The sequence below is a fragment of the Pteropus alecto genome, unplaced genomic scaffold, assembly GCF_000325575.1.
Source record: "Pteropus alecto unplaced genomic scaffold, ASM32557v1 scaffold223, whole genome shotgun sequence".
Taxonomy (NCBI): domain Eukaryota; kingdom Metazoa; phylum Chordata; class Mammalia; order Chiroptera; family Pteropodidae; genus Pteropus; species Pteropus alecto.
The window spans coordinates 3,033,886-3,045,623 of NW_006434441.1; the positions used below are offsets into that span (position 1 = coordinate 3,033,886).

Sequence of the window (11,738 nt, forward strand, 5' to 3'; positions counted from 1 at the left end):
ATACTGTTAGAGTTTGAATCTTAATTTAGGCTCAAGTGTAAAAGGCTATGTTCATGCTTCGTCCTGTGCTTTTCAGACCGCTCACCTCTGTGTATTTTGATAGGCCCCTCTCCCAGTAGTGAATGGCTGATTTACGTCACATCAAATTGCAAAGAAAACGCAGCCCTGCCTTGGTCTGCCTCTTTCTCCACTTTTTACCACACGACAGGTGTTTTAATGCCAGTGCCTTATTGCCAAGTCCAGCCTTTTCTGATCTAAATTTATAGGATCAGAATCATTTCTTTTGTTTTAACTGTCTGTTATGGAAAAGTCCAAACACATGTAAAACACTTCCTTTAACACATGTAACCACAACACCATGTATCGCAGGGAAAATGTGAGCATAGGAAGAAAGGGTGCAGGGAGCCCTCTGGGAACTCTGGGAGATTCAGGGTCATCTTTGTCTGTGTTCTGTCTGACTCTGGAACTCCAAGCAGCTGTTTCCACAGTGGGCAGCGGTCAGCATGGCCCAGTGGGGTAACGTCCTCGCACCCTGCTCCTTCCCCTGCTCTCACACTTTCTGTTTTCCTGAAGAACCCCTTTTATGGCAGTGATCTCTCAGGTTTTGTTTGTCTGAAGAAGTCTTTGTTCCAGGTTTTTTAAAAGGTATTTTTGCTGGGTATAGAATTCTTGGTTGACTCCCCCCGCCCTCCAACCCTTCAAAGATTGTCACTTGAATGTCTTCTAGCTTTCGCAGTTCAGGGAGAAGTCTGCTTTAGTTCTTCTTTGTTCCTCCCCATGTTATGTGGGTTTTATTTGTGTCTTTTGTTGTGGGGTTTTTGTTTGTTTGTTTGTTTGTTTGTTTGTTTGTTTGGCTGCCTTCAGGATTTTCTCCATTGACTTTGGTTTTCATCACTGTGAATTTGGTGATTCCAGGTATGTGTGTGGATTATATCTTCATTTCTCATGGGTATACACCTAGAAATGGAATTGCTAGATCGTGTGGTAACTGTGTGCTTAACATTTTGAGGAAGTGTCAAGCTGTTTTCCAAGCAACTGAACCATTTTTACTCCTGTCAGCAACACACGAACCTTCCAGTTTCTCCACTTCCTTGCCAGCCCTTGTTATTACTGTCCTTTTGAAGTGGCATCTCATTGTGCTTTTGAGTTAACTGAAATTTAAACTTTCTTGTTGAGGGACTGGTGTTACTTAACTAAACTGTAGTAACAAATTTGGCCAAGTCCTCCCTCCGTCTGTTCTGTACACAGTGCCCCTAACTTCTCTCCCCACTCTGTGCTCATGGCCTCACAGTGATGACAGGGGACCCGTTGCCACTGGCATTTATTTATCCACCTCCATGCAGCCTCAGGTTTGTAGTGTTCTGGCAACACCAACGGCCACAAGCTGGTGTGGCTTCATTCATGGCCCTTAAGGATTTCACAGTTTTTGAGCAACAGTGTGTGGAGAGGCTCAAATTAGGTGGCAGCCGTTGTCTCTCAGATTCGGCAGCTCAACGCTGAGCCCTCTAGGAGGAAACCATCTCACGAACCCCCTACGTCTTGGTGGAAAGTGGTGAGGCTCCTGGTAAGTTCTCTGTGAGAGAGCTACCACTCTTCTCCTTCCTGTAAGTAGAAATATCTGCCAGATTACAAAGATTCTTTGGAATATAAAGGCTGAAATGTCCCATTTTACATTCTCATGAACCATTTATGTGAAATGGGTAGAGCTGTATAATCCAAGTTTCCAACATTTTACTTTCTTGGGAATCTGTGTGTTCGCTTTTGAAAATTAACACAAGAAATTTAGCAAACTCCCCAAAATTAAGAGTACAGTTTCCATAGCAAGTTTAGCAGTTAGCCTTCATACACAGATAAACCCTTCTTTACACATCTGTAAAAACAGAGCAAATATTTTGCAAGTCACAGGACAGTGTAAACAGGTGCTGAGTGACCATCTGCCCCAGCGCATCACGACAGCACACACTGCACTCATCGCGGCACTTCCTCTTCTCTGACAAGCCACAACAGTCAACTTAATGTAGCCCACCTTTCTCCTCACTGCGCTGGGTGACCTTGATGAGTTTCAGTCACTTACCTAATAACACAAGGACCCGCCGTCGACATTGCTAATGTTCATCTCTGAACCAGTGGCTGAACACCCAGCCACTGTCCTTGGGCCCAAGGGGCCTGGTCTACATTCTCCCCGAAGCCGCCCTCTCCCCTCCTCCTTACAAGTGTTGTCCCAGCCGCCTCCGGCATGTCAGTCAGTCTCTCAGCCATCACCAGGGGCCATGCTGTGGGTTGCATCCCTGGCCTGTGTGTGGACGGGGTTTTCATGGCGTAACCTAGCACAGACGTGCCCCTCAGGCAGGCCCTCTCGGAGTCCTCACACATCAAGGCTGCATTTGTCTTCCCTTTTTGTTGTATTATCCTTTTTGCGCACAGGTTGCGTCCAGTAACTTTCTCCCTCTCCATTGCCCTCTGCTGGTTTACACCTAGTCGGTGGTGAAGAAAACACGGGATTGAGCAAATACCTAATTTTCATACACACCGCCTTTCTTAACACGTTTGCTCATCTCTTTTTCAAATATGTGTTTAATAAAAATTGTGTGCATTTAAGGCATTCAACATAATCTGCTATACCTGTGCATAGTGAAATGACACTACAGTCAAGCTCATGAGTGTCCCTAAGATCTCACAGAAGCATGTGACGTGGGTTTGCAAATCAGAGGGCACGTCATCACCCAGACCCTCGCCCAGCGGCTTGGGGAACATGTGGCTGGAGCCCGTTGTGTTTGGAATCACGCCTTCGAATGGTTTTGTATTGATACCCCCGCACAAAAGCCGCTCACGTTGCTGGTCTGGCGTGGCTTGTGTTGTTTCCATTTTTAAGTTATGATTATTTTTATATCTCAGCTCATTTTTTACTGGAGTATTTTGGAGTATAGCACATTCTGGAAAGTACACAAGCTCTAAATAAGTGTAGCTCAATGAATTTGAGATGTGAGCATGCTCCCATAACGAGCACACAACTCAAAAGACAGAACATCACTGGCACCCAAGAGTCGCCTCCTCCTCCCAAGTCTCGACCCCACTTTCTCAAAGCGCTGCACCCTGATGTCTGTCCCTGTAGATGGCTTGCATCGGTTTTTAAGGTTTGACTCCTCGGTTGTCCATGCCCCTTTTTTGGTACCCTACTGTGTGAGAAGACCCCGTTTGCCTGTTGGGGCTACCAGGAACAATGCTGCCATGAAGTCCTCTGTGTCATGGTGCCACGTCTGCACTGCGTGTCAGGTGGAGGGGTGACAGGTGGCGGCTGCGCAGATGTGCTCTGCAGGGGCTGCCTCACTAACCTCGCTGTCCCTCTCCTTTCTTTTCAGGGCTGTGCCCGTGCTGTTGGACTCAGACGAGGTACAGTGTCCCCACACCCTTCATTGGGCTCTTATTCTCACAAAGCAGAGATGCATTTTAGAAAAAGTGAACATTACTTTTAAAACGGTCACCAATCATACAAGCCGAAAGATACTACGTTGATCCATGGGTAAAGTTGAAAGGACCTGGCTCCTCATTTAAAACGAGAGCAAGATAAGTGCATGTCAGGCGGCAGAAGCGGGAATCGCTGTACAAGATTTCAAGCCTGATTTTCTCACTGGTACATGGGGAAGAGTTTAGAAGGTGCCATTTGCCTAAATTATTTTCATATTTGTAGGTAACTGGCTGGGTGTTAGAGTTTCTTGCTGACTTTCATTGACTAAGCAGGACATCAAATAGTGGGTGTGGATTTAGGAAGGTTTTGAGGGAAGATTAGTTACGGACCATCTGAACACCGAAGGGGGCTGGGGCAAGCAGGAGTGTGATGTGTGGGCTGACGGCCGGTAGAGGCCATGTGCTGTGTGGGGCGCCGAGGGTGGCCGTGCTGAGGCAGTGTGGATACTGTCTGTAGGGTGAGACACAGCCGCTGCTCACCGACAGGCAGGGGCAAGGCCTTCACCCTCACCCTGGCGACTGGCTGTCATGGGATGGGGAGTTGGAGAGGCCACAGGGAACATGAGCCTGGACACAGAACCGCCACATCAAGGCTGACAGCTCTACCTGGACCAACCCTTCAGGGTACCTGCAGTGTCACCTGGACCAGCTGCAGTTTGTCCTTTCAAAGTACGGATTTGGTACAACAAGGCCCATCTCCACGAGCTCTGCCCACCCCACCATATGACTTGAACTCAGGTGTCCTCACTGGCAGTGTGCTAACATCCCCTCGAGTCATCAGCAGGCGCCAGCCAGCCAGCCCAGGGACAGTGGGCCGCAGGCTTCTGTTCCTGTATGTGAGACCTGTATGTGTGGCATACACTTGGGTCCCCACAAAACCGCGACTGTAACAAGACTGAAGAATTTTGTCGAGTTCTGAAAGCATTGGCATTTTGGTGAGTATTATTTTTTCTTTTTTTAGGAAATCATGACCAGATCAGAAATGGCCGAAAAAATGTTCTCTTCAGAGAAGATAATGTGACAGGAAGCTAGCTCACAGCGAAGCACCCTGGCCTCAGGCAGCCCGTGCTGATGTCCTGCCACCTGGAGACTGTGCATGAGAATCTGGTGGGGGGGCAGGTTCTGCCTCCCTGTCAAGCTGACTCTTGATGACAGTTTAATGCCCACTAAGTTGCCCGACTTGGAGATAATCTGAGCGAAGTGTTATGACAAGCTCCATGCCCAACGTGCTAAGCTGATGGGTGGCAGGTGTGTGGGTTTCGGTCATTTTTTTTTCTTCTAGAAAATACGACATTTCTAGATTTAAACACTTTTTACATACACTCCTCCAATTCTTCCACCAACTCCTGAGGCAGATGGTACAGCTCCTGAAGCACAGTCAGAGGTGTCCCTGTATCTTGGTTTAGCATCACAAGATGCAGTAATAATCTCCTTTGCCTTCTATATGGAAGTGATGGGAACAGGGTGTTTATGTGGCTTGCTGCTCTGAGAGAGAGAAGCACACGTGTCTGCACAGAGCCGTTTGTCCTCATCACCCTGCACAGCAGGTCATGGCATTGGGGCCTCACTGTCTGAGCTCAGGGGACACAGGTGCATGGAGAGAGAAGTCTTGAGAGCCACTTCCTGAGATTTGCTCTCACTGTCCCCTCACTCAGGCTGTCTGTGCTGCTGTTGAACCTGCCTGGCCACCTGGGTTCCCCAGACCTTTTCCTCCTGGCATGCGGGTGACCCTGGAGAAAGCTAGAACCTCATCTTTTCTGTAATCTTGACACATTCAATTTCATAATAAAACCTATTATTTAACTGTACAGGACATCACTGTTCATCACGTAATTAATTTCTTAACCTTCAACCATGTTTTATATATTATTATAATATGATTTGAAATTTTTTGTTTGATTTTTTTTTTAATGCAGAACATTCTAAACTTGAAAGGCAGTTGAATGTAGTGTGGAAATGTGGGTATTTGCTGCTTTCATGACCAAAGATCAGGACTGGTGTGCATCTAGAGCAGGGGTCACGGTGAGGACCGTGTGTGTCTCTGAAGGAGTCCTGACCTTTGCTGAGACTAACACCAGAGAATTTTGATGGAGAAGCACTGACGAGTCACCAGTACAAACACCTAAACGTGACCTTTAATTTTTTTTTTACTGTAAAACCACAAAACAAGATTCTCTCTTTCAAAATTCTCCCTTTAGAATTTATTTCTCATCGACCCTTTTCAGAAGCTAGAAGAAAAGATTGATTTCTAATAGTGACGTCTCTTGAAAGATACTTTCAGATTTGTTTTCAGCAGTGACTGTTGAACAGTGTTGTAGTGAAAACTCAAGATGCCACCACTTTGGGACGTTCTGCCAGGGGGCAAGTGACTTCACAGCGTGGCTTCACCCTGCACCTTTCCTGGCCCACACGTCCTTGCCAGTCCGGGTGCGTGCTCTCTCAGCCCTGGAGGTGCCCACTGTCTCACTCAGACACTTCTACCTAATGCCACTTCCCGGCTTTCAGGGCTCGCTCACCCCAACACCTGGGGCTCCAGTGAAGTTTTGAATGTGGACCTCTGGCGTCCGGCCAGGAGGAGCTGCCAGCTGACGGGCTGACGGGCCATCCAACGTAACCGCGGCCACGTTCACGAAAGCCCTGTCTGAGTTAGAGAGAATGACGGTGCCAGTCCCCGCGTCATCCAGAGGAGGCCCGCACCAAGTCACTGTCAGCAGTGACCTGAATCAAGGGCTCTGTGGAGGCTTCCGAGCCCTGGCGCTGAGCGTTGTCCACACACAACAGCACCCTGGCCACTGCCATCCTGCTTCTGGCCAACGGTTCTGGAGGCCAGTTGTCAGGGCCAGGTTGGTTTCTCCTTAGTGGCCATGGCCGGGAACGGGAGGGGCAGGAGGAGGAGCAGGGACAAGAGTCCAGTTTACGTGTTCCCAGGCAAAGCGCTTACATGTTATTCTGCACTTCGTGTTTGATCTACATGGTGTGTGAAATGTACTTAGACGGGAATTTTCATGATTTGAGTTGGATTAGTGTCAATATTTGCTCTAAAGGATGTTTGTTAGTTTTATTTTAAAAAATAAGAAAAATAGATGAATATGTAAATCTTTTAAGCCTGGGAGATGATAAGATGTTCCCATACTTCTCCTATAAAGAAAATAATTTCTTAATCTTTCATATTCTGTAGAAATATGAAATTACCAGCCTCCACCTGTGATACAGCACATTGTTTGCACTATGTCAAGACCAAAAGTATAAAAAATGTGCATATCAGATTGATTTTAATATCCTTTTTTAAAAAGGGATTGAGTCTATTGCACTAGGCTACACATGACTGATTTAAAGTCAAATCAGTCATTTGTGCTACATTTATAATCACTGATTTTGATGCTTGTGTCTTTGTGTGATCAGCAGCTTGCAATACAAAACACCAAGCCTTATACTGATAGTTAAAGTTCTAAACATATCACGTGTATGTAAGTGACAAATGAGACTTTTAAGGAAATGTGCATTATGATACCAGAGCTCACCGCTGCACTAAGAAGCTTCTTTATATCTAGGAAAACATGTATTTGGGGAGAAAGTTTAGGGGCTAAAGAAGTTATATTTTTCTATTTAAAATAGTTGTTATTGTATAATTAGGAAGAAGTTGCTTTGAATGTAGGACAAAACTATTTCAAAGATTTTTGTTTGGAAAAAAATCGATGTACTTTGTGCCTTAATATTGGTTCTGACTTTTAATAAACTATTTGCTGAAATGTTGGATGATTGGTTCTTTGTAACATCTGTTAGTGCTAGATCTTGTAAAACTACAGGAAGCGTGGGCTCCCATCAATGGCAGGACATAAAACTTTAACAAAAGAGGTGCAGCCAATCAACAAGCAGGGGAAAGTGTTCACCCTCAATAGCAAGTGGAGAAATGCAACCTAAAAGTAGGGGAAATTCTTAAAAATCAGGGTGATGTGCGTCCACACCGTCACAAGTTTGAGCCCTCTGTTTTTTGGGCCTGATGTAACGAGCACATCCCCAGTGACGGTAGAGCCACTGGCTCAGCCCCTGTGAAGGCAGTTCCACAGTGTGTGTGTGACTGGCGGGCAATGCCAATGGTGACGAGGCTTTTAAAAATGATTCAAGATACAGAATAAGACTTGTGCTCAAAAGAGTTCACTGTGGCGTTTAAAATAGAGACAAAATTAGAGATGAGTGTCAACTGTGGAGTAGACGGTGACCTGCATTTTAGCTCATGACTGCAGAGTGCTCTGCAGCCGTGAAATGATTATGAAGGGTGTGCAATACACAGAAAAAGACTCACTGCACGAAACATGCTACAGGTCACGTGTGTGAACGCTTGTTGAGTAAGAGCCGAGGGAGCACCTCGCAATGGCCCTGAAGCCCAGTGTTGTTCTGGCTCCTCTTGGCTACAGTCACAACATGAGGATATTTCAGCAGTTAAGACCAGTCATGTGGCCGTTCTAGGGTGGGGATAGAACTGGGCGGGGCTGCCTGTCTCTATACAGTCTCCATCCTGTGGGTGACCCTTTCTGGGGCCTGTCATCTGCGTCCAGCTATCGGAAGGGAACAATGCCTCTAGCCTGGGCTCCAGCAGGAAGCACACATCACTTCTCAATATTTCCTACTGGCAAAACTTAGTCCCATGGCCACACCAGACTGCCGTGAGACAGGCTATTAGAGCTCCATGCCTGCCTGCTATTCTAGTTCTGCAAACAGAGGTAGTGGCTTTGGGCGACAGCTAATGACTTCTGCTACAGATTATTTGGTGACAATGGACTGTTTTCCATGGTAGCCTCACAGTAGCCAGTGAGGCAGGTCCAGCCAATGAGTTTATCAATAAGAAAACTGAGACAGCGATTAAATAACTTGCCCCCAGGTCACCCTTCTGGCAAGTGACAAGTGGTCTAACACCACTGGAAAGCACCCTTGAAGGCTTATCGCAGTCTGGGGAGAAAAGGGTCTGCATTTCACGGATGTGTTTAATTGTTAGAGGATTAAGTGACACAATGTGTGCAAACTACCTGGTGTACACGCCTTCACAATAGCCAAGGTTGTGACGAAAGCAGCAGTGATAGGCGTTGCTGGGACAGCTGGCACCGACACTGCCACATGGAATTGCAACATGGTCTAAGACTTGTTTCCCTGGGTTAAAACGCAGCTACCCACAGAGAGTTCTGTGCCCCTAAGTGATCTTGTATTTACACCTAAAATAAATCCCTTCTGGCCGCTGGTGTGGTGCTGAGCTCAGATGATTCTGACAGCTTTTCCTTCAAATCATCCTGGGCAATGTTAAGTAAGTTTATGTGCAGGGAAGCTTTCCAATGTTCTCCAGCAGATGGTGCTCTGTCTTAAGATTAGAACATCTCTGAAGAGTTCTAATCTCAGCATTTTGGGTCTCTAGTTTTTGCTCTTAAAAAACTTAAACATTGACTTGCCAAAATGCCATTAAGCAAATTTAGGGATGAAACAAAAACTTTCTAGAAACGGACATATGGAGAACCACCATCCTGGCAAAACACTTGCTGTGTTGCTATATTCCGTCTCCCTCCAGAATTAGAACTTGCTAGCTGAAGGGGCCTCGGGTTATCATACAGAGGAGAAAATGGGGCACCACAAAGCTTCTCGGACCCCAGGTCCCTCAGACCAGAGTTGAACCCATCTCCTAGGCTGCTGTTCTCACCTCTGGGTGCCCGGGGTCGGAGGGAGGGCAGCGCCCCGGAGGGCTGGACTGCACATCAGAACCTGAGGTACACTGCAGTCATCCCATGCTACATCATCGTATACAACTATTGTCTTTCGTTCTAGCCTCCAAATTGTTGTCGCTCCACAAGTTATCCTCTGCTGCTTGACTGGATATGCGCAGATGTTCATGGGGCACAGCAGAGTCCCAAGAGTTAATGGCAGCGTCTGTTTTATTTTCAGCCCATGAACACCCTGCAAACGAGACATTTTATTCCACAAATTTTATCCTCCCTTTTTAAAAAAAGACAGTTGGAGCATTACCATATCTACTTCCAAAGAATTATTTTAGACATTTATATTAAGAGTAGAATGAACAAGCTAGCCTTTTCACTAACTGCGAAATTGCTTTTTTAGACGATAACTTTATTATTATAAAATGTATTTGTGGGTTTCATGTTCTCATGATGAAGTACCTTCTATTGGTCCAAACTGCCCCTCAGACAGCTCTAGACAAAACTAAAGTAACAACTGCAGGAAGACAGACATTGGAGAGCAAGAAAATGCAGGCAGACACCACGAGGCACCCAGGGCTTGGATCAAGGGAACATTCTGGGTGGCTTTCCCATTTTTATGAACTTTCTGCTGACAGCAGGCTACAGTTGGTGCCAAGTGTGGAGATTAAACCCGGATATGAATCCTGCGCTCTCATCTCTTGAACTAAAAGACATGGATTAGAAGAACCACAGCATCTGGAAAGGAAAAAAGAAAAAGAAAAATAAAAAAAAAGAGAGAGAGAAAACCAAAGACGACAAGCACCACATCCTGTGTATAAACCTCCCAAATCACAAGGTCACCCTGAACTGTATGTGAGGTGCAGACACCACACACCCACCTGAGCCTGAAAAACCGGAGCTGAGATTCCTGCTAACACGGGACGAAGTTTAGCTTGAACCCAATAATGTAAACTGCCTGCTTGAAAAATTATTTGGGAGTAACCTCAGAGAAAGTGGGGAATTAAGGACCTCTGGAAATTTGTCTTTTCATAAGAACAATTTTTTAAAAGCCTTACAAAAACTTCCAGAATTCACCTTTTTAGAACTCTGGAAATGAACCAGTCTTGCATCAACCTAAGGAGCTTTTACACAAGAAAAATGCCTACATTTCAGTAAGGATGCCAAGCTTGGTAGTGTTTTGATTTGTCCCCTACTCAGTGCCCAGCTCAGCAGTAGCTGTCAGAATCAAGGGCCCACATTCTCGATACTGCAGCGGTCAGCATGGAGGGAGGTCTTTCAAAGCCTCCTTCCCAGAGAATTGTCATGATTTGACTTGTCTAGTGGCTCCTTGGAAGCCCCCTAGGGGGGATTGTCTTTACTTGACCTGGGTCAGAGCTTGCCCAGAATTAAATCTTCTTCCTCTGGGACATTTGTTAAAAACATTTACAGTCAAGCGTTTCAATGTTGCGGTACCTGAGGCAATGAACAAAACTGAGGCAAATAATAGACTAACCAAAAAACCTTAAAAGAAAAAACTAAAGAGAGAGATGGCCTAGGGACATTGAAAAGCTCCAGCACACTTCTGAGAACCCAGAAGGCCATGTGCACGCATAGGGCTCTATGGTGCTCAACAAAGTCTGCAGGAAGCAGGAAGTGCAGGCTAAGGTAGAGTTGCAGACCAGTCGGATGAGTGTTAAAGGCGTTCCTCACACATGCGTGTGCACATGCACACACACACACACACACACACAGCACATGCGTGTGCACATGCACACACACCACACACACACACACACACACACACCCCTTGACAAAGGACAGGAGATTTACTAGTTCCAAGGGTTTAAGGAAATCAGTAATTAGCTGACCAGTAGGTAACCGAGTAGAGACTTCAGTAGCCACGTATTACAAATAATACAGACTTTACAGAACTAGCTCAGAGAAGTCACTAAACAGACAATGGTCACAATAAGCAGCAACAACAAAAAGTCCCAGGGAAGGAAAAGTCTGGTTTCCGGAGTTGCCACATTAGGCCAATTTTCACCAAAAAATTATGACACAATCAAAGAAACAAGAAGGTACGGTCCATTTGTGGTACAAAAAACAATCCATGTAAAATGTTCTTGAAAAAGATCAGATGTTAGACTTACTAGATAAGACTCTTAAATCAGCTATTTTAAATATGTTCAATGAGCTTTTAAAAACTATGTCTATAAAACCAAAGTGAAGTACGAGAACACTGCCTTACCAAGCACGGAATATCAGTAAAGAGATAGCAATTATAAAAATGAACCAAACGGAAAGTAAATGGAAGTACTTCTTTGTTAAAAATTATAATAACACATGAAGATTTTACCAATGAGCCTCAACTTCAGTGTTAAGCATGCAGAATAGAGAACTGGTGAACTCGAATATAAGTCGATTGAGGAATGAGAGTAAATAGTGAAAAAAGATGAACAGAGCCCCAGAGATCTTTGGGACATCATCAAACATAAACTGAAACAATGGGAGTGTTGGGGAAAGAGGAAAGAAAGAAAGAGAGAGAGAGAGAAGGAGAGAAGGAGAGAAGGAAGGAAGGGAGGGAGGGAGGGAGGG

At 45.5% G+C, this 11,738-nt stretch overlaps 1 protein-coding gene and 1 long non-coding RNA gene across 2 annotated transcripts in view; both read left to right on the forward strand.

Annotated features, from left to right (window-relative positions):
- The window catches only part of TMEM87B (transmembrane protein 87B), a 51,625-nt gene extending 44,406 nt beyond the window's left edge, over positions 1-7,219 (forward strand). The window contains exons 18-19 of the mRNA XM_015587428.2: positions 3,360-3,390; positions 4,427-7,219. Coding sequence (XP_015442914.1) covers positions 3,360-3,390; positions 4,427-4,486 — 91 coding nt within the window. The 3' untranslated portion in view covers positions 4,487-7,219. The remainder of the gene's footprint in view (positions 1-3,359; positions 3,391-4,426) is intronic.
- On the forward strand, positions 3-1,879 carry LOC112477843. The gene is made up of 2 exons (XR_003045591.1): positions 3-915; positions 1,249-1,879. It is a non-coding gene; the product is annotated as an uncharacterized LOC112477843 (long non-coding RNA).
- Positions 7,220-11,738: the final 4,519 nt, after the last annotated feature.